At 39.4% G+C, this 23047-nt stretch overlaps 1 protein-coding gene across 11 annotated transcripts in view; it reads right to left on the reverse strand.

The window, feature by feature from the left end:
* Positions 1 to 23047, reverse strand: part of LOC131240623 (uncharacterized) — a 59712-nt gene that overhangs the window by 16635 nt on the left and 20030 nt on the right. For 7 of the 11 annotated variants that reach the window (XR_009168832.1, XR_009168831.1, XM_058238963.1 and 4 more), the window contains 7 exons: positions 19343 to 19407; positions 16330 to 17385; positions 16055 to 16117; positions 15861 to 15907; positions 10203 to 10248; positions 10003 to 10082; positions 4908 to 5021 (listed from right to left, as the gene is read on the reverse strand). Coding sequence is in view for 9 of the 11 variants with exons in the window: in XM_058238963.1 (XP_058094946.1) it covers positions 4908 to 5021; positions 10003 to 10082; positions 10203 to 10248; positions 15861 to 15907; positions 16055 to 16117; positions 16330 to 17385; positions 19343 to 19407 (1471 nt within the window). In the remaining 2 variants the exon portion in view is untranslated. The remainder of the gene's footprint in view (positions 1 to 4907; positions 5022 to 10002; positions 10083 to 10202; positions 10249 to 15860; positions 15908 to 16054; positions 16118 to 16329; positions 17386 to 19342; positions 19408 to 23047) is intronic. The other 4 variants (XM_058238965.1, XM_058238957.1, XM_058238960.1 and 1 more) reach the window with 3 other exon arrangements.

A 23047-nucleotide genomic window follows, 5' to 3' on the forward strand; every position in this document is an offset into this window, starting at 1 on the left:
AGGCACATCTCCATTTTTGCCAACCAGCTTGAATTCTATGGGCAACATCCTTTTGACTCTCATGAGTAATTGGAAAGAGATCTGCACAACCAAATATTAATAATTCAGGGCCTATAGTCATGGACTCCAAGTCTTTGGTACATCTGTACAACACCCCACTACATGAGATGCTCACGATCTAAAGAAACAATGTAGGCCAATCATTTGCACCCAATGTTGGTAGAAACGGGCTACGACTTTTGACATGGCCTTTTTTTTCTGTGTTTTTTTTTTTTTAAAAAAATAATAATCAATAATGACATTTTATTAAACTAAAAGATAATGGATCTTAAAATCCATCAAGATAATAGATAATGGGATCCAAAACAAAGAGAATGACTAGAGACCCCTTTGCAAGCAGGGGAATTAGACATGTGTTCTTAAGGAAATTTGCTTGGAAACAACCATAGCCTTAAATGTCATTGCAATAAGCACATGTTTCGATGGCATCAAGATATCACAAGCTGCCCAAGAGATTGCCATCTTTGTGTAGGATCTTTTGTAGATGTCCTTGCAAAAGCCAAGTCCCAAGTGGAACATGTGAGGAATTCCCAAGCCCTATCCGCCCTATGTATATAAGTATTGGTGTGCGCTTGTATGTACTATTGTTAACGATTATGGAATCCCTCATGATCCCATATTCTTGTTTTGGTTTGAGGAGGTGCCTACTGTGTTGATTTTATATGTTGCTTGCTAGAGTCAATGGTGGAGCTATGTTTGTGATGACATGACAATGTCACCCATCATAGCTAAAAGGGCATAGATTATACTTGCAAATCTAAAAATAGAATAGGAGATGTGTACCCATTCATGGAAGGCTTGAACGATTGGATAACATGCTCAATGTTTTAAATATCGACAATATTGGTCGATATATCCCACGATATATCTTGTATCCCACCTGTGCGATACAAAACGCACAAGCAGTGCCAATATATCCGACATATTCGATCTGATTAGCATTTTCAATTTTCGATCCCTTTTTGTTGAAATTATGTTAAATAAATGTCAAATGGTTACAAATCCATTGGTTCTTCATGTTTTGAGTTGGAGCTTTGATTTCAATATCCATTAGTTCTTCGTGTTCTCCATGTTTGTTTTTTTTTTTTTAAAATAGAGTGTATGGTGGCAATTTGGGAAATTTTGAAATTTCTGCAATTTCTCCCAAATTGCTTGCAACGTTGCACTCCAAACATGAAATCAAGCATGTATGAGGGTTGATCTACTGATTTGTCAAGTCCTTGTCAATTTTCGAAAATAAAAATTATTTTTTAATTATTTTTTCCTCGAAATTTCCCTTCAACTAGCTGTCAGTTGAGACTAATTTCGAAGTATTTAGGAGTGTTTAATGAAGTGATCATCAAATACATTCTAAATGTTATGCATTTAATTTGAATATAGTTGTATTAGTTCAATCAGAAAGCATAGCTTAAGACCCTATGCAAAGGAAACCTATTTTGTGCACTTCTTTTTTTAGATGTTAAGATTCAAAAGTGTGTATTAAGGTCTTTTTTAACAGGCCCTGAAGTTCTATAGAAAAATTCAACCATTTTCCCAATGTTTCCCCATGTTTCCCAAAAAGTATGATAAATTACCTAATACAAACAATGTCCCATGCGATAACCGATACGTATCTATATCCCAAGGACGCGATGCGTAACGCAATATCGATATTTTGAAAACTGAACATGCTTTAAATATTTGTGTGCATGATACCATGGGTAGAGCTGGGCATCGAGTCAAGTCGGACCGACTTGATGTCCTTGCAAAAGCCAAGTCCCAAGTGGAACATGTGAGGAATTCCCAAGCCCTGCCCGACCTATGTATATAAGTATTGGTGTACGCTTGTATATACTATTTTTAACGATTATGGAATCCCTCATGATCCTGTATTCTTGTTTTGGTTTGAGGAGGTGCCAACTGTGTTGATTTTATATGTTGCTTGTTAGAGTCAGCAGCGGAGCTATGTTTGTGATGACACGACAATGTCACCCATCATAGCTAAAAGGGCATAGATTATACTTGCAAATCTAAACATAGAATTGGAGATGTGTACCCATTCATGGAAGGCCTGAATGATTGGATAACATGCTTTAAGTATCTGTGTGCATGATCCATGGGTGGAGTTGGGCATCAAGTCGAATCAAACCGAGTTAGGGCTGACCCGACTAGACCCGGTTTTAAAATAGACCCAACCTGACTCGGTGCCGAGCCTAGCATGCATGACCCGATCCGAGTCCAAGTCTGGCTTGGACTAACCCGGACCGAGTCCAACCCTGTCATAGGGACCGAGTCGGGTCGAGTTGACCTTTTTTTAAGGTTTAGGTTTAAGGTTTAGGGTTCCAAAATGGCTTAGCCCGGCCACGCCCAAGCCAGCTAGGATGCACCACAGCCAACCCGAACGCACCCGAGCTAACCCAGACCAAATACAAGCACTCGACTCATTCTAATTTGTCCATTCAACTCTACTTGACCCCAATTTCACAAAACCCCCAAATTAGAATACCCTAACTTGATTTATTTCACAAGAATAGATGAAAATCATGAAATAGAAGTCTTTTTGAACACAAAATTATCTTGATTAGTTGATTTGGAAAGTTGGGTGGCTGTCAAGAGTCGGTGACGAGCGGGTGGCTAAGTGGGTTCGGACGAGCTGCTCAGTCGAGACGAGTGGTTGAGCTGGTGGCTGTCGGGTAGGGACCGCCAAGTGCAAGAGATGAGGGAGGGAGTGGAGGAGAGTGAGGAGGAGGGTGGCCTGGTGGTGGTGAGTGGCTGTTGGGCTCGAGAGGGAGAGAGAGGTCAGGTCGGGTCGGGTGCAAAGGGTGGGTTAGATTAGATTTAGTTTTTTTTTTTTTAAAAAAAATAAAAATAAAAATTTAAAATATATATACTACCCAAACCCGAGTCAAGTTGGGTTTCGAATCGAGTCGAATCAGTACTGAGTCAGATTTCAGGTCAAATTGAGTCAAGTTACTGGGTGACTCAGGCTTGACTCGGTTTGATTCGGATTGGGTGAAGTCTACTCGGTTCAAATCGGCTCACCCACTCGATTCGGGTTGAGTCGGGTCTAAACGAGTTGGATGAGTCGAGTCTTGCCGAGTCGATTCGTCCCGTGCCCAACTCTAACCATGGGTGATCCAATCATAGCATGCCACCCACACTTGTCAAACCCATGGAGCTCCTAGTGTCTATTGAGGAAGGAACTAATTTCCATGAGATTTAATAAATAAACAATCTACCAAGGTATGCACACAATGCATGGTTATCATCCTTTGACTCGAGGGTGAAGTTGGAACTTGTTCAATGAGTGTGTACAATATGCAACTTTGGTTGAAGAATTAGGCATTGTAGCTGAAATGCCATGTTAGGCTCTAATGTATTTTGTATTAAAGAGAAAGGAAAGGTGCATCGGCATGGAGACTCATGTGTCACGACTATTACATAGTTTGCATCCATGTTCCATGACCATTGGGTATAAAACAACAAAAAGCATAAGCACCCACGAAAGCATATTATTCATTTATTTATTACATAGTTTACATCCATGTTGCATGGCCATTGGGTACAAACCAACAAAATGTATAAGCACCCACTAAAGCATATTATTTATTTATTTATTACATAGTTTGCATCCATGTTCCATGGCCATTGGGTACAAAATAACAAAATGTATAAGCACTCACGAAAGCATATTATTTATTTTTTATTATCATTATTATTTTGTGAAAAGATGACAAAATTCATTAAAGAGAAAAAGCAAAATACACATGCTCTAGGAAAGAACGGGCACCAGTTCCTGCCACCCATGTATACATATTATATTTATCATGCATCAAGCAGCTAGTTTGTTGCATGTGGATTATTGAAGAGGGCATAGGTGTGCACTTGCAATGTGTTTTATACCATGATACCCAAAGATAGATATCCAACAAATCTTGAGACAACAATGCAAAGTTCGTCAAGTAACTAGTGAAACAGATAGCTTCAACTAATGTGGAAGACGATTCTCTCCTCCAAAACTCCATGCTCCCCCTAGGATAGGCAGTTTGAACTTTTAACTATGCTTTTACCTTTAGAGGAGAAGTAGAACACATCTTCAAGAATAGCAAATTCATGGAACACATCTTTTTCTACCCATTTTAACTACTCAGGTTAAAGATACAAAAAAATAAAATAAAAGGAACTTATCACCTACAACTGGTTGTATGCTACGGCCCAATTTTTTATGCCTTCATAAATTTGGCTTTCAAATGTACCCTTGAAATGGAGCAAGTTTATAGAATACATTTTTAAGGGAAAAATGCTTGTAAGAAGCGTTTGCTGGTTAACCTGAAATTGTAGGTGAGTGCTCAACCATAGAGGATTTACAGTGAAGGCATTCAGGATTGGATTGACTAGTTATCCACATCCCAGGAAACATGCGAGAAAAAAGTTTACCCTTTCTGATTACTAGGGAACCAACACAAGCTCGATTGACTTATTAACTAGTTTATTGGTATGAGAATCAAGAACTCTGCCTGGTAGCGACACGCTAGCCGGTTCGGAGCCCGGGTAAAGGAGGAGGGTTGACATCAGTTGGGTAGCCAGTCATTGAACCTTTGCCAAAGCAAATTATTGCAAGCTGATGCCAAATAGGCGGCAAAAGCTATGACGATGATGGTTAACTAGGGACAGAGACAAATTCAACCAAAATATATGATGGAGCAAACATACAATTCAATCTACTCCATGCAAAAATGGAAAATATCTATCAACAGAAAGTAGTAAATGCAGAATGCTGATGGTATGTATGCATCACAGTATTTTAACGCAAAGACAAAGGCATAAAAGTTCACATTCTGTTTGGTAAAAGATAAGATAGAACTCACTTTGCCATTTGACTCGATGAAAGCTCAAGAGCAAGAAGGGTCGCCAGTGCACCACCTAAACTATGACCAGTCACATAAACATGCCACTTGGGCATAGTTTCCAAACCATCATCTCTGCCATGGAAACATATTTAGCTTCTGCACTCTAGAAACAGAACATAATCACCACAATCACATTTCACGAAAGACACTGGTGATGATAAAACAGAAACTTTCAGGCTAAATAAATTGGACTGCCAATGTTGACCTTTAACACTAAGATTATGAATGAAAGTAACTATGTCTGCACCAAGCCAATCACATGAGATCTAACCTCTAATCACCCTTTTCCCCTTTCTACATTTCACGGTCTTCTTACCACTAAAATTTGTCACTGCTTGGATGAAAATTTCTAGTTATGTATAAATGTATATGGAAATGATCGCTTATGTTTAAATGTGGCCTAATCAGGTGTATATGGTCAAGGCAGTGATGTATCATGCAGAAGGAAAATGAAACTGTCAATTATTCATTACTAAGTGTATTCTCGAAAATCTCTCTCCTATCTTCTCTCTATTTCTTCTATTGTATCTCACTTTCATAAGCTTATTTAAGTATACCAGAAGTGGTCACATTTGAGGTGCCAAACTGGTGGCCCATTCATTGCTATTCCATGTGATGCCAAAACCAACAGATCTTAAACATTGTAAGCATAGGTTTTAGAAAATTTGCATCAGAATTATACAATATTTATTATAATATGGATAAAGTAAAGCGAAAAAAGAACTTCCAACAACAAGCAGTGAGCTACGGAGCATGCAGCATCCATGAAGCATGTAGTGGCGATGCAAAGTTGCTTGGCCGTGTTCCACCCTGCAGGTTGCCACCTGGCCCTAGAGCCTAGAAACATTGCAACCAGAATCCGGTTTTCCAGTGGGGTCTCAATTAGCCTATCTAGGCAGGGAATGGGGTCACTTGTTGCCATGTAAGAAAACCATGCAGGGTTATTGACATGGGCACATGGCCAGGATCTACTAGATCTAGGTAGCTCATGCTAAGATTGCTTAGATATTGAACAGTAGCCAAATGTTGTTGATGGAGACATCATGCGCACACACACGCCCCCCTACACATGTACGCAAGGAGGAGGAGGGCCCTACCATCAATCTGGATCGATGACGACGTCCAAGGAGGGCCTCCTAGTTAGAAGACTGCGTTTTGGTTCCTTGGAGTGGACCCGATTGTGATGTGAATCCAAACGATCTGGTACTTTTGAATTTTGGTTATTAGTGTTATTATGAATATCATGGACGGTTTAGATTACTTTGATTAGTTGTTATTTGTGGTTACTTCGTCTCTAAGTAATAGGTTGCGCATATGGCATGAGTTTTGAGATATAAGATTTTATTATAAATAGGCACCCATTGTAGCCTTTTTTCTCATTAAAGATTAATAAAATTTCTGTGTTTTTTCTGCTCCTCTAAATTTCTGAGTTGTGGAGATCCAATTGGGTGTGAAATTATGCTTTCCTCAAAGGGCTGACAAGCATGGTGCGAAGCCACACCTATCCCAAATCGCCCCATCTCCTACCTTCCATATTCACCTTTTCCTACAGTCATCTACGCTTCAAATTCATCCTCTATTGCAGCCACTTTTCTCTCTACAACAGATTTTCAGAATCTAGCTCTGCAGGGGGGCTGAAACTTCGGCGGAGCACCACTCACAGACCATGCATCGGATCGAGCTGAAATTCGGGATTTTGTAGCCCACTCGTGGCCAACCAGCCCCAAGGAGGGAGATTTTGGGTTCGTGGGCCCCACACCTGCGGGCGGGATCACACGCACGTGCGTCTAGGCCATTGTTGCTGTCCATGCGTGTAGTGCTTCTCTGGTTCGTCTCTTTCCTCTCTTTCACTCCTCTTTCACCCAAATCCCTAACCCTATTCATAAATTATTCAAATCCCAATTTTATACCCTTTCTTCAAACTTAGGGTTACTCGAATTGAAATCTATGAATCCCTTGGATTGGAGAATTATTTCTAGGCATGTGTGAATGAATTTACCCTCATTTGATTATTATTTGGTTTATAATTTTGATTGATCCGGCCCTAGCATGTGTAGGCCTGGATCCGTATAAGATTCCCCTTGATTGAGTGCTTGAACTTTTGTGTGGGATGTGGAATTTTGTGTAACTGTTTCTGAATTAGTGTGATCTAAAGCCTGAAAATCTTGCACATCATACTTGAATTTCATGTCTTACATCAGTTGTGGCCACTGAGCACAAACAAGCAAGCCTGTCATTCAATAAGTCCAGCTTTGAGAGATGGGACCCTAGCAGGTTGCAGCAATTGCTATCTAGGAGGGCGACATGCTGCCAACTTGTTGCAACATGAGAAACCAATGCAAGGTCACCTATCAAGGCTACAACTATCAGCAAGCCAGGCTTAGGCTATACCTAGGTAAGCCCGTACCAGCATGATTATTTGAAGGCTCCATCTGGATCTTTGGGCCTCAAAATTCATTTCAGGCCTAGCCCATGACAATCATAAATGGAACTGATCACAGGAATCAAAACTTAACCAAAGCCTGACCTACTTATCTATCAAAAGCTAAGTTTAGGGACAGGCAATGTTCGAAGCAATGGTATTACTACAAGTTTTGCTAGCCGGGGATATGGAGACAATATTGATATCACTGATTATATCGCTGATAACCAGAAATGCGGGGAAATATTAGGGAAACATGGGGAAATTGGTGGAATTTTCCAATGAAACTTTACGAGAGGCTAAAATACGCATATTTGCATATTTAGGAATCAAAAAATTTGCAAAAAATATGCATACATAATTTCCATTTAATTAGAGCCTAAAAGCATGTGTTGTTATAAGAAATCAGTCCAATAATCCCATCCATCCCATCTACCCATCCAACCTTCCATTCAAACATCCATCAATATTTCAACCAACACACGATATCACCAAGAAATGTCAACAACTAGAAAGGAAACAAAAGATTGTGGTCTCGATATCGTGCATGTCACGATAACGATAATATCGCAATATTATCAATATTATTGTTGACAAATTGAACACTGCATATGACCATGCGCCCATAAAAAAATTTGAAATGAGATTTTTTTTTTAATAAACAGATTTTTTTTTTTATTTTTATTTTTTTTTTTTGAGATATCAACATGTTGGCGATTTTATCGAAATATCGCAATACACTGGCGATACAAGTGACACCTAGAATTCACGCAATAGAAAATACTGGTGATACATTGGCAATATCAATACATTGGCCATACAAGCAACACCTAGAATTTACACAGTAAAAAATATCGGCGATGTCGATACATTGGCAATTCTTAGCGATAGGGCTGTCAACGGGCTGGGCCTGGGGTTGGTCTTGGCCTGGATTTTGAATTCTTTCGTGCTGGCCCTACTCAAAATTCTGATTTTGCAGGCCCGAGCCTGGCCCATTGACACCCCTACTTAGTGATACATCACTGATACCTGGAATTTATGATACAGCTAGTCTTATTGGTATCGCTACCGGTGTTATTGGTATCGTCGAGCTGGAGATACGGATAATATCGGGGATATTTCGATAAGATCGGGGATTCTTCGAACAATGGGAACAGGCATATTCCAGCAAACCAAACATTAAACCCGAGCCCAAAATGTGTTCGGCAAGCACAATGGGCCTTTGGCTAGCATGGTCGTTGATAAACCTGGTCTAGGCCACAAGGCCCAAGACTTGTCTTGGTAGACTGTGCTAAGATTGGTTAGAACTTGTATTACTAAATCAAATTAATGTGCTAGAGGACCCTTGACCATTCTCACTCACAGCCTCTTTATTCACTCTTCTTATTTCCTGTGTGGTTTTTTTCTGGATATTTTTGGTGATTGTTTGGCATCTAATCTAGTATGTATGGTCTTTATTCTTTTATCTATTCCAGCAATTAGACCTATCTGGGATACTAGTTGCATCATGGAACCACAGTATCTAGTGACAACACATGAGTTGGTATGATTGGCAATGACAATGGAATCTTGGGGTTGCTCCAAGTGTTTGAAAGATTTCTTCCATCAAAAATACTAACCATTAACCTTAACAAGCAAGGCATATGCACTCGGGTTGTCAGAATGCAAGATAGGCATTACAAATCATTCACAAATGCCCTTTGTGGTTGCATGCAGTAGTTGTGCTAAAGGATAGCATGTGGCTTGACCATATTGGCATGTAAGTCACTTAGTATTAGCCATTTGCTTGGCAACTCTTGCTCCACCACTTTCCTTGCTCAACCTTTGCAGTTGCATGTAATGGCTGAGCTGGGGGCGAATACTAGGTGGGCCAGTGTTGGCAAGTGAGTAACAAATGGTTATCCATAAAGCGAGGAAACTGGTATTTAAGAAGTAGAAAGATTATGCTCCTCATTGGAATTCACAACCAAATGTGTCTGTTCCAACCACCGCATAAGTTCCGTACAGAAGATAGGATGGTTCGCTTGAGGAGAATCTTTTCTATGATCAGATCCGAATTATGTTGTGTGTGAAGTGAACAGGTCCGTAAAATCCAGTAGAATAAGTAGAGAGGTATGATCCAGATTGTGTTCACATTTTCATCCAAAATTTGTTTTAAATTGTCAAGTAGCAAATATTTATTTAACAAAATCTCTTAACTCTTTGAGCAGTTTCATAATGTTCCTCGCCAACAATTGTAGGTTGGAGCCTGGTGGATCTTGAATCTAAATGTCAATGTTGGCCTTTGCCATGGCCAGTTCCAACTTCCAAGAGCCCAAGGTAAAATATGAAGGCCAATGGCTGCTGGGCAGCTGATCATTGAACTCTTGCCAATATACCATTCAAAAACCAACACTTTCTTATAACTTCCTGGCTTAATATTGATTATTGAAAATAAAAGTGCCCATGCATCCAGAGGTAGAAACTTATGTTGTACTTCTGTAGACATGTCACTATTGCCTGTCAATGTCTCTTCAAGAATGGCCATAAGTATCAAACGATGTTGCTTCTCACGCAATGCCGATGGACAATAACATGTAAACTTTTATACCTAGAGTGAAGTAAATAAATTGCTGAGAAAGTACGACTTACACAAAACCTATTGAAATTTTGATGAGAGACATTATTCTATTCATGACTGAATCATATGCGCTCAAAAACCCACTGTGAACCTGAAAAAAAAAAAGGCAACTTTTTTTTCATTAAAACATAAACAAGACAGTTTACTTCAGTTATATCCATCATCTTTGCTGGAAAATGTGTATCGTCTAAGGACCACCTGTTGGATTTACCTGAACTTCTTGATTAAAGTCACCACCTATCCTCTCAGGGTTTAGCCTACCAATAAATAAATAAATTTAATAATAATAATAAAAGGAATGAGAAATGTCTACATGCAATCTTGGACCTCTTCCATAGTATCTGAAATTTAGTCTCAGAAACAGTGACATGTCTTTGCAAAGAAAAGACTCATAGTTTCTGAAATTTAGTCTCAGAAACCCCTGACAAGCGACAATTGCTAATGAAATATAAGCATGAGAATGGCCCCAACAACAACCCTCCATAGGATGCCAGGTGGGATATAGTTATGCGTAATATACAGAGTAATTCAAAGGTTGGAATGGTTATGGAAAGTGGAAGCAACAAAATCATGGCAACTATGACAGTCATGAAAAAACAGATTAATTAAAGGTGACAGGGGGAAGTTCCTGAGCAATCACAACAGCTATATTAAACAGATTAGTTGATCGCAGGACATAAAGTGAATGGTTGCAAGGTTTTATGTAAAACTACGTAGATTCATAAGATTATTTCACACAAAAAATTGTGAAACTGGAAGAGCTACTAACAGGCTACCACCATTGCAGATTAATGTCCATGGCCTAACACAATAATGAGATTTCAATATTACATTTGACTGAATTCTAGGCTTCATAGCCAAGAAAAATATTTTTTCATAAGACAACGATTCAATTAGCTATGTTGTATGGGTCAGCAGGTAGGATAATTGTGATGCAAAGACATGTGATGACCTAATCCTAAATGCATGTATAATCAAGTTAAAGAATGTTCAAATAAATACACCAATTAACTAACCGTTTCCAGTCAAAGGGATTAGGTAAATTTTAAAACAAAGATGAGGTCATTCCGTCAGGATCATGCCCCTTAGCATAAAATTGTGTAAACAATAAAAATGGAGGACCTAGGGATATGAGGATATCTCAGATCTAAGCATAAGTCAGTCTACAACCACGTTTGGATCTGATCCTACTGACTAATCATCCCTCTTTTCCGTTAAAACTAGAAAGGAGGTATTCAGAGAGGAACGAAAGGGGTGAAGAATGAAGGGTTCGAGATGAAGAAGAAACGGGTCCTTTTATCGTCAAAGAAAAGGAGGATGATTCTTACCTTTTTCTGCACCTCGAAGATCTAGAAAGAAGGAAACTGAAAATCGGGGTGGAATCCTTAACGCCAAGGGCCAATCCTGAAACCCTAATCTCTTGAATAAATAGGAAGAAAAGAAACGATTTTTTATTCATTCAATAATAATGAAAATAAGGTTTCTCACAAGGTATATAGAAGCTATGGAAAAAATAAAAGTGCACTAAAGCCCCTGGAAACAAGAAAAATAACAAAAAGATGAAAAATAAAGAAAGTTGCAGCAAAGCCCCTGAAACAAGAAAAAAGAACCAAAAAAGTCTAAAACTAAAACACCCATGTGATAGTGTGTGAAATTCGACTCATGGATCTATGGTCGGGGAGAACACCCATGTGGTAGGATGTGAAATCCAACCCATGGATCAATGGCCGGGGTGCGGTCATGTCGTTCCTACACTCGTAGCGCGTCAGAAAGTGGATCTGATGGACCCAACGTTCATCCGCATCAACTCCTCCGCTCTGATACTCTGTCAGCAATGCCTCCTCCTTTGGTTCACTCTAAAGTGTACACCACTGATGTCCGCATCAAATTGACAGACAACTACAGCAACGGAGAGTGTCAGAGAGATGAAGATGTTGAGAGATGGATGTATGAGTGATGCAGGACAATTAACCACTTGCTCTAAAAGGCTCTAACTGTTATGAGTATGACGAATTAATCCCTTTATCTCATAGCCCAGGCCCCACATTTCATGGGTTAGGATCTCGGCCGAACCCCCCTCACGGGCCCCAAATCACATGAATCACCCACCCCGAGTGTGTCTCCGCATCCCACGGGCTACCCCACTCGAGCCTGGTGTGAAATGCGCATTAATCACCCCCAGTGAGGAGTCTCGAACACGAGACATCCCTGTGGGCCCTAAATCACATAGGTCACCCACCCCGAGTGTGTCCCCGCATCCCACGGGCTACCCCACTCAAGCCTAATGTGAAAATGCCCTTGCATTAATCACCCTCGGTGAGGAGTCTCGAACATGAGACCTTCCGCTCCGATACCAAATTTGATGCAGGACATGAAATTAAATATGATATGCAAGATTTCAAGCTTTAAATCATACAAATTTCTAAACAATCACAAAAATCCACATCCCACATACGATTAAACATTCAACAAGGGGAATCTACGGGGGTAGCCTACACAAGTTAGGGCTGGATCAAATAAAATTATAAACCAAGCAATGCCCAACAGAGTGTAAGATTCATCCATCCTTGCAAAGGATTGCTCCCCAATTCAAGAGATTCACCATGTTTCAATTCGGGAGAAAATCTAGGGTTTACAAAAATTGAAAAAAACTTGGAATTTGGGATTATCTAGGGTTTGGGTTAGGGAATTTAAGGTGAGAGAAAAAAAAATTAGAAGAAATACGAAACCTGAGATGGTTTCTGCGTGTGGATAACAGGCAGGCCTGGGCGCACGAGCGTGACTGCCTGTTCGCGCGTGTATGGGGCCCATGGATCTGAAAAAGGCCACTAGGGTTTGGTCGGCCAGGGGAGGCCCACTCTCACACCAAGTTTCGTGTCGATCCGCCACCCGGTGTGTGCGTGGTGCTCCGCCGAAGTTTCGGCCCCTCGGGTGGGCCAGAATCTGAAAATCTGCTGTGGAGGAAAACTTGGGCAAAAAGAAAGGTGAATCTGAAGATGGGAGCAGTGTTTTAATTGTCGGCAATAATATCGTTTTATCGCCGATAATATCGTTGTCGAAGGAGCTGCGACAACGAACACCACTTATATCTTTTCTCTTCCAAATGTCATTGATATTATCGCAATATTATCACTAGTATCAATAAAACATCATTTTATTGCCGATATTTGTGCTTATCTACCACAAAAGTCAAGTGTTGTTGATAAAATGGGCGATATTTTCAATGAATGTCGACACCCGCAAGACAACAAGGACCGTAAATACCTTCGAAATTATAAAAAAAATTGAAGCATCTTCTATTTTATTATTATTATTATTATTATTATTATTTATCTTAGTTAAGCAAAAATTTTCGGCACTTCTTACGAAAGCACGTTAGATTGGAGGTTCGATTTGGTGGAGAAATCGACACTTCCTCGCTAGTTATCGCACTCGAAAACAAACTGTTGTTTGAATAAACAGCCTAAAAATAAAAAATAATAGAAAAAATAAGAAAGGGGAGGGAATTTCATCGGAAGCTCCTCTTCTTCTTCTTCTTTATCTGTTGTGACTCTCTCTCTCTCTCTCTCTCTCTCTCTCACACACACACACACACACACACACATCTGAAAAATGAGCTAAAAAGGCTCTCTCTCCTCTTAGAGCTAGGTGGATGAAGTGGAGATGTGCCTCTTTAAGTGTCGTGTGATCATTGCATGCCAATGGAACTTTAAAGGTAATTTCTACTTAGAACATTTATTAGACTGGCTATGCTATATAAGGGCAGAGTTTGGCAATTAAGAGGCAACAACAACAGAAATGAACATTAAGATGAGGATGTTGAGATGGATGTGCTTGAAGAATACGATGGGAAGAATTAATAATGATGCCGCTTGAATAAATCTGGGAGTAGTCCCAGTGGGAGATAAAAAGATGGAGAGCCGATTGACAACAACCATGTGAGAAAGAAAACACGACACAGCCCACATAAGGGAACTTTGAACAGGGTTGAAAGGCCTACAAGTTTAAATGAGAGAAATACTTTAAAAGGACTTTGATATAGTTTGTGAGATAGATGTCAAGGCTTTTTTGCTAACCAAAACTACAACCTTGGGATTTTTTTTGCAGAAACGAGATTTGTAAAGCTGATCCCAAATTGTTAGGACAGGGTTTTCATGACGTTGAGAATGGTTTCTGTGGCGTTGGAAGATTTTATGGATAAAGTTCTTGATATTTGTTGTAACTTGAGGTTTGCTGCCTCCCACATTCATAAAGAAGCAAATGCAGATGCAGATTTGCATGCCAACCAGGGGTGTGAACTGTAGTGTGAAGGCTGTTGGTGATTCGATACTGCCAATGTAGCATGTGTTCTTTCCTTCATTGTCTTTTGGGCTGTCAGGCCTCCAGTTTTCATTCATAGCTTGTCATTGACCTGTAGTAGTCCGTTCCTGCTTTCCTTTTAATAAAGTCCTGTTATCAACAAAAATGCTAGCACGTCTTTGCTAATTGTAATTGAGTGAGAGGAGGCCTTGGACTCATTGAGCTTAACTTAATCATGAGAGTAATAGGGCCCTTCATAACACAATCTATGTTTCAAACAATGCCATGTTAAGAGAAGCTTAACAATTATTATTTTTCTATGGGTAACTGGAAATTTATTAAAAACAAAGTGAAAAAGAGGATACAAAAAAAAAAAGGATGATGAGAAATCATCCAGCTCACACAAAGAAGGTGAATCCCCCCCAGCTACCATGAAAAGCCTCAACTAGGCACCCAACAAACACTATCAACCCTAGCCCATTCAACAACCAACCAAACACTTTGTACAGAGAAGGTCAACACATTGTTTGCACAATTGCAAATCTTCAGGATCAATCTAGTTTCTATCTTCTCTCAATTCACAATTTCATCTTATGCATCAATAGTAGATCCTTTTCATCCACTGAACTATTTCAAGACATTCTACAACTTGGGCAGGTTGGGCTTGGGTTGCTCCTCAACCCAAGCCCAACCCAACATCAATAGGAGTCGGCCTAAACCCAATACGCAAACCAATCTACTAAACCTGAGGCATTGAATGCTAAACCCTAGCCGCCAGTTTAGCAATAGGATCTCGGCTGGGTTGGATTAGCGGTGGTATCTTGACCACATGTTGTTAAACACATGGCCAGCATCACCTTTAAATTATCAACATATATTAGGTTTAAGATTCTCCCCATGTCTTTTAATAACAAAAAGATTAAGACTCTAAAAAAACTACCTATGTGGGAAGTATGCCCTTGGCTACTCACACTGTATAGTAGAGATATAAGGTCAAGCTTAGGTTGGTTGGGGGCCCAAAGCACCTGAATTAGGGTTGAGGATTTTCAGTCTGAGCCTAACCTCATCTAAACCCAACCCGACTAGAACCGACCTAATGTTCGGGTTGGGCCAGTCTGGTTTGGGTTGAGCACAAACCAAGTTGCACCCCTACATATCCTCCTTTTTATTACATCCATAGGAATTCCTGCTTAATCCTTCTTTTCATGAAAAAAAAAAAGGTTCAAGGTCTCTCTTGATTCAATAAAGGACATTGTGCAGTTTAAGAATATTACACTTATGGCTGGAGAATATCAACACCAAGCAAAAGGAGAAAAGAACATTCATAGAAATGTATTAGACGTGACAGATGCAACACTATTCTCCATCAATATGATGTTAAAAAAAAATAATTAAAAAAATAAAAAATAAACATAAAAACACTAACAGACAATTGAGAAATAAGCATTGGGCCTGGGTTGTTAAGGAGCTTTTCAAATAATGAACCACAATGAAGAGACATTGAAAAAGAAAAAAGAAGTAAAAAGACCCCTTGGCAGGTCATTTCTCTGAGAAGTATATAGACCATTACCCAGCTGGAGCTAGCATTAAATCTGTTCGCAAATCCTTCCATCTTGACTGGCCAATAAAATCAACAGATTTAGCACAAGAAAATGCCAGATAGAGCCTGATAGCTAGAAATCCTTCTTTTAGACAGATCCAAATCACAGCCATTTACCACTAAAAGCCAACGCAATTTTATACTAATTAGCAAAACCAACATACTTGTTCAGTTCCCCTGAAAGCAACAACTAATCTTTTCCGAAGAGAATCACGCCAGATGGCCACCTGCAGCTCATTGAATTTAGCAATTCACACAATAAGAAACATAACCAATGGAAAAAGATTCTATATCTTGAAAAGCATGGTTCAACCTCAGATCTTTCCCTTTTCAAGTGTCATCAATTCTGGGGGAAAAAAGAAGAATAAGAAAAAACATGTTCTGCCAAGGGAAAATGTGTATTAAGCTCCACTAGCAGATAACTGAGACAAGAACTTGCCTGTGTATCAGTGGACGGATTATCTAGAAAACATATCTTCTCAAATTCAGATTTAATGAAACTTGGACGGCCCAATGAAGTGGCAAGCATAGCCCAAGCCTCCATGGCACTCTCTGCAGTTATGAACAATTCCTTCATCTCCTCTGCTTTTTTCTGATCTAGCGCTGATCTCTCAAGAGATGAATCCACATTTTCATTAGTTGAATACCCTGTACTCACATCCACCATGATAGAAGCATCTCTTTTACTCCCATTCTTTTCCATTGAATACGCTTCCTTTTTTTGTTGAGAAAATGTTGCAGCCAGGACCATCAGTGCTCCAAAAATAGCATCTGTCTGCCTTAACAAATCCAACGATGCCGTCTTAATATCTGGTAATGAAGAGTGATGCCTGTTCACAGTAGATTGCAAGTCACTTGTGGCATCATCATTGTCCTTAACTTTTGGACTTGCAAGTCCTGATTCAACATACTGTGCCTCCGCAATCGTCCTGGCCACCGAACTCATGTTCTTTAATAACTCAAATCCATCCCACTTAATTTTCTCTGGAACAGAAAAACCCAGCTTCTGGACAACAGCTTGATTGATAACATCAGCTAAGTTTTTCCAAAAATATGCATCTGATTCCATAGAATCGTCACTTTTCATCTTCAACAAAGAGTTACTCCCATTATCTCTAACATCAGTATCAACACCAAACTTCAGTGGATTATTATCTTTCTCAAAGCTCAATTTATCTACAGAATCTTCAGATCTACTCTCCTGCAGTGAAGACTGATTTGACAAATCACCAATGGGATTTACAGATTTTCCAGAGCCTTCCATGTCATGGCTATCACCATTGGAGAACCGATCACTTTGAAAGTATGCATAATTCAATGATCTTAACTGCCCAAATGCAAACTGCACAAACTCACTGGCTTGTACACTATCAGAACCAAGAACCTTTTTCAAGGCAGATGCAAAACTGTTCTTCATAAGAAACTCCGAGACAATAGGTATTCTCCACCATTGTTTCTCTTTATCAATGTCCTCGAAGCTTTTGTACATGACCTGCTAAATGCCAACATTTGGCAACAAGAAGATGATGCCAAGCAGAGAAAACACTAACCGAATCAGCTCTCTGGAACACAACTTTGCAAGATTTCAAAGAATAGTATGGATCTGATGAAGTGGTTCAAGATGGGATGGGGAAAAAAAAAACAAATCGTAAAAATGACAATAAAATAAGAGGATCAATCTTGTAACAACATTACATTAATAATTTCCTTCAAAGATATCTGAAGGCACAAGAACATCAAAAGATAAGCAAACTGTTGTCACAAGGTAGGTGAGGCAATGCCATTGATGCATATTTATGTGGAGAAATAATTACAAGACGTGGAGCATCTAACTTTCTTATCAATATATAGCGAATCTGATTGGAGAAAGCATAAATCATTATTACTAAGTACCAACACATTGCTGATATAATCACTACACAACCACTTCAACCAATCATGGTTCAAAACTTGCAAGGCTGTACCCCCAAGCAAAATACATGACAACACGCATAAGGTGAAAATTCAAGGTACCAAAGAAAAATGTCAATCACAGGAGTTGTCTGCATTGTGAATTATGAAGGCTGACTTAACATATTATTATAAAAACTCTCCAATTTACTTTCTATCCACCTAACACAGACCTGTGGCAAGGTTTTGATTTTTGAATATCAATATCGGGAGACATCGGCCAGGTGCAAAACAATCTGATACGGCACGTACCAAACTGCATCAGACGACATAGGCCCTGCAGATATTTTTTTGGCTTTTTTTTTTTTTTAATCAGGAAAATACGAAAAAATCTAAAGCACTAGATTCTATCTTTTTCTTATGTTTTTAACACGTATTCAATGGTGTAACAGATCATTCTTTTATAAGACCAGATAAACCCTAATTGAACACAAATCAAACATGAGTTGATAGGTTAGTGCCATTATATTGAAGTAAACAAAAAGAAGGAAAAAGAATGTGAAAAGAAGTGTTAGCTTTCCCCTTCTAATTTATTCCAAAATGGTTCATTCCACTTCAATTCATTGAATTTCATATTGCGTTTTGATCCCCAAAATAGGCCTAGATCTAGTTTAAATGAGTTTTTAAGCTAACCTCATGGTTGAATTTAAGAAATAAGGGGGGGGGGGGGGGGACAAGAGAAAAGTTGGGAAAAAAATGAATTGGAGGTAGTATGAGATGACTTAACGGCCTATGGTTTCACTAAGGATATGGTCCTTAATAGAGTAAAATGAGGGAACAAGATTTATGTAGCCAACCCAAATTAATAGGGATAAGGCGCTAAGATGATGATGATGACGACGACGACGACGACAAAGACGGTCTCACAAGGACCAACCAACAAAAAATAAACATTGAGTTATTCTTCCTTGTTTGTGAGTCTTACCACCTAGAAGTTTCCAATTACTTGTTCTCTTTACCATGAAATTCAACAGAAAAAAATGTGTGAGTTTTTCATCTTTTTGTTGACTTCTCTAATCGAGAAAGACATTGAAAGTTTTCTTTTTCTTGGTGAAATTTCCAACAAGGAATTTCTCTCAACAGGATACTATTTTCAACAAACTTTCAAGCTAGATTTGCTATATCGTTTTTGTTACTTGCAAAAGATTCAAGTCATCTGTGCACATGAAATATGAGATGTCTATTTATCTAAACTATCGAGATACTTATGTCTTACAATTTTCCGGAGGTCTGTTTCACATCGCATTATGTTAATCATGGTTTACAAATAATGGAAAGGGTAATATACGAAGAAATAATAATTTCTTTCTAAACAGGTTAAAGCTCATGGAGTGGTACATCAACCTTATAATCATAACTGACCAAGTTAGACATAAGGGTGTCCACAGAATTAAAATTGAGAGAGAATCACTTATTTGGAGACAATTAAAGCAGTTTTACATTTTCATCTAGGTGTTTTGATCTTTTCAAAGTTTGTAGATAACGATGTGAATGACATTTACCTCTAAATGGACCTTTCCACCACCTCCCATGCCCTCCAATTCCACTAGCACCTCGTGAGAGTTTCCTGAGAGGACACCTTATCATTTCAATGCCACATGTTTGTCGTATTCATGCCCAAAAGCTAGTTTGCTCCACATTAGTGATATACAATAGTAATTACAGGAATAATTTCCCACCAAATGTTCTCATAGCCTTTGATGCAGGAACATCTGATTATCCAGTGGGAGACTACAAGTGGTTCCTTGATGATCGATCGAAGGTCAGACCATCAGATAGTAGATTAGGCCCAGATCAGGCTCATCCAACTACAATCAGCAATCCAATAATCCAAATTAAATATATAGACCACCCAACAATCCTTATTGCAGGCTTGGACAACATCAAGGTCCAGATAGACCTGATTGAGGATCTGGAGCAGATCAAGGACCAAATGCTTGATCTAGACCAGTCTAGTAGTTGAAGGACCTATAGACCCAATCAGATGACCATCCGGCGTTTGATTGACCTATGGGGCAAAAAAAGATCAATCAAATGGTCATATATGCCGGTAAGATACTCTTTTGAGAACCATAAACCAATAGAATGAGTTTTTATTTATGGAACAAGTTTTTAGTACTTATACACAAACCTATAACTAAATGAGGGGCTTGTACGAATAGGGCTAGATGGTTGTGTATAGGAGTATCTAAATGGCATTTGGAGCAAGGTTACCTGGATTGTGGATTGGTCCGGTGTGTGGTACGGGAATGGGTACACTGTCTGCTAAATGTGTTGTATGCTACAGGTAGGATAATGTAGGTTGCTCCAGTACATACACTAGGTAAATGCTATATAGCTTTATACACAAATTGATAGTGTAACTTGTATAAGAAACTATGAATGTATGTACGTATGTACATACATATGTACAAATATATGTAAGTGCACACATGCATGGATGCATCTGTACTATGTAGTGTTGTTAGAATTGGGACATCTCACCCATTTACCTTTTCACCCTTATATGTCTTTATCCTTTTGAATTCTAAGCGTATTTTTGTCTTTGGGTTACGAGGTCTAAGTATCTAATAGAATTGATTAGGCGTGGAAACGGAAGGCCTTTTTTTTTTTCCTCTCCAACGCCTCTTTCTTCCTCATCTCACATCTCATGCCTCTTCTTTTTCTGTGTTCATATTTTTCCCATATACTCAGCAACACGATATCAGAGCTTCAGGCTCTAAGGCACCTCGTCGAACACATCACAGACAAATTGCAGTTTTTTTCCGCATTGACTGAATATGGTCAAAACACTGAGAATCTATGTGCTTGCTGAAAATCTTGTTGCTGCTAAGCCATGAATCTATTTTTTTCAGACCTGTTAGAAGAATGGATCTTTCATTTGGTCAGAGATTTTGCTGACATAACCTATTGTAGGCAGTGCTTTGCATCCACATCCCTATTGCAGCACCATTTTTTTGCATCATGATGAAAAGACGATCAAGATCTGCTCATTTGTGAACATTGTTTCTTCTAGATTCAGTTTGTGTATGTTGCTTCTAGATCTTTGCATTTGTGCTGGTGGTTTCAGAACCGTGTTGTATCAGTATCACCTCGGCTTGTGTGCTGATTTCAGAACTGAGTGTTTTGTACTGCCATTGAGTTTGTGCATGTTGCCACTTTCAAACATGTCCATTCTCTGCCAAATTGACAACGGCCACTTCTAGTTGCTGCCGCACTGGCTACATATTGATATCATTTTATGTTAAAGATTTCCTCTTCAGATTGCTCATAATGGAATAATTTTTTTAGATTGATGCTTGTGGATGATCTCCATGCTGTTATTGCCAGATCTGCTGTTCCTCTTAAGTGCAAGACAACGTACCTGGTTTCCTTCTATGGGCATCTGAGTTGTAGTCCAAAGCATGATCAAGCCAAGATCATGTTGAGTCCTGTGGCAGTCTATTAATGAATGGATATTCATGAAATCCTTGCAAGTGGGCACTGGGAAATCAACATCTAGTTCACATTTGGTCTTGAACAGGCTGTGTAATAATTGGGATGTCTGATAGTAGAAGTGAGGTAGATTCATTGACTATTTTCAGTACCCATGGTGCCCTAAGGGTTTTCCATAATAATAACCCAAGTTTACAAATCACTACCATACAGTTGAATGGTGCTAGCTGCCTTGAGCGGTCTCAATCTACTAAGATGTATGTTGGTGGTCGTGGCAAACTGGGATGTACCATAATGGTAGGATTAAGGAACCAGCTTCTACAGACACATCCTTTGAGAAATGGGAGGTAGAGAACTTGATGGCAAGGCATTGGTTGCTGCACTCTATGCAGCCTCAAATTAATTGAACTATCTTGTTTCTGAGAAGTACCCAGGAAATATGGGACTCCATTGCCCAGACTTACTCAGAGAACAAAACTGCAGCTAAGGCAAGAGATTGCACATCTTAGACAGGGGGAGTGATCACTTACTGTTACTCTGCTCTCCATGGAATGTGGTAAGAACTTGATCAGTATCAGATGTTCCAGCTAGCTTGTTCAGCCAATGGAAAGCAGTACAAGAAGTTAGTTGAACAAAACCGAATATTCGAATTCCTAGTTGGTTTAAATCCTGAGTTTGAATTAGCTTGGTTTCTAGTGCTTAGTCAAGATGACCTTCTGCTGCGCAGCCAAGTGTACTCCTTTATTCAGAGTGAAGAAAGTCATTCACCGTCATGCAACACACGAGTAACTGATTGGTCCTGCTCTTGCACTAATTTCTTTTCCACTCATAAGATTGGAAGAAGAATTTGACACAAGAAGACAAGGACAATTTGAAATGTGCCCATCATGTCACACAAAAGATACCCATTGGAAATTAGTGGGGTAGCCTGCCAACTTCAGTCAGCCAGGAAACTCACATGCTCACAATGCTTTGTTGCTGGAGACTGCCCCTACGATTACTCAGCATCCTACCAATGTTTCCCATGTCGCACCACCCCAGGCAACTGCTGCTCCCAAGGAAGAACTTGAGAATCGTTGACATCTGTCTGCCAGTTGGATGGTCTAACACGCTCTTCCATTCCCTTTACTCATTTTAAGTATACACACAACTCATCATGGTTAACTCTCCTTGGATTATTGATTCAGGAGGCATCTGACCACATGATAGGTATGTCCTCTCCTTTTTCTTCTTATAACCTATGCTCTAGCCGTGATAAAGTTCAAACAGCTGATGGTTCTTTTTCTTGTGTCTAAAAGGGGAACTACCCATGTCACTCCTAATTTATCGTTGTCTTCAGTTCTACAAGTCCCCAGTTTTGCTACTACCCTTCTCTTGGATTATTGATTCAGGAGGCAGCTGACCACATGATAGGTAATGTCCTCTACTTTATCTTCTTATAACCTATGCTCTGGCCATGATAAAGTTCAAACAGCTGATGGTTCTTTTTCTTGCGCCTAAAAGGAGAACTACCCATGTCACTCCTAATTTATCCTTGTCTTCAGTTCTACAAATCCCCAGTTTTGCTACTACCCTTCTCTTAGCCAGTAGTCTTACCAAATCTTTGGATTGCAGTGTAACTTGTTATCCCTCATATTGTCTGTTCCAGGAGTTGGCCACAAAGAAGATGATATGACACAGTCATGAAGCTAACGGTGTGTGCCTTCAAGATTTCGTTACTTCATCTTTGAGCTCTCAAGTCCACTACACATGCTAATGAAGAACATGTTTTG

The sequence above is a fragment of the Magnolia sinica genome, chromosome 3 (genome assembly GCF_029962835.1).
Source record: "Magnolia sinica isolate HGM2019 chromosome 3, MsV1, whole genome shotgun sequence".
In the NCBI taxonomy this organism is placed as follows: Eukaryota; Viridiplantae; Streptophyta; class Magnoliopsida; order Magnoliales; family Magnoliaceae; genus Magnolia; species Magnolia sinica.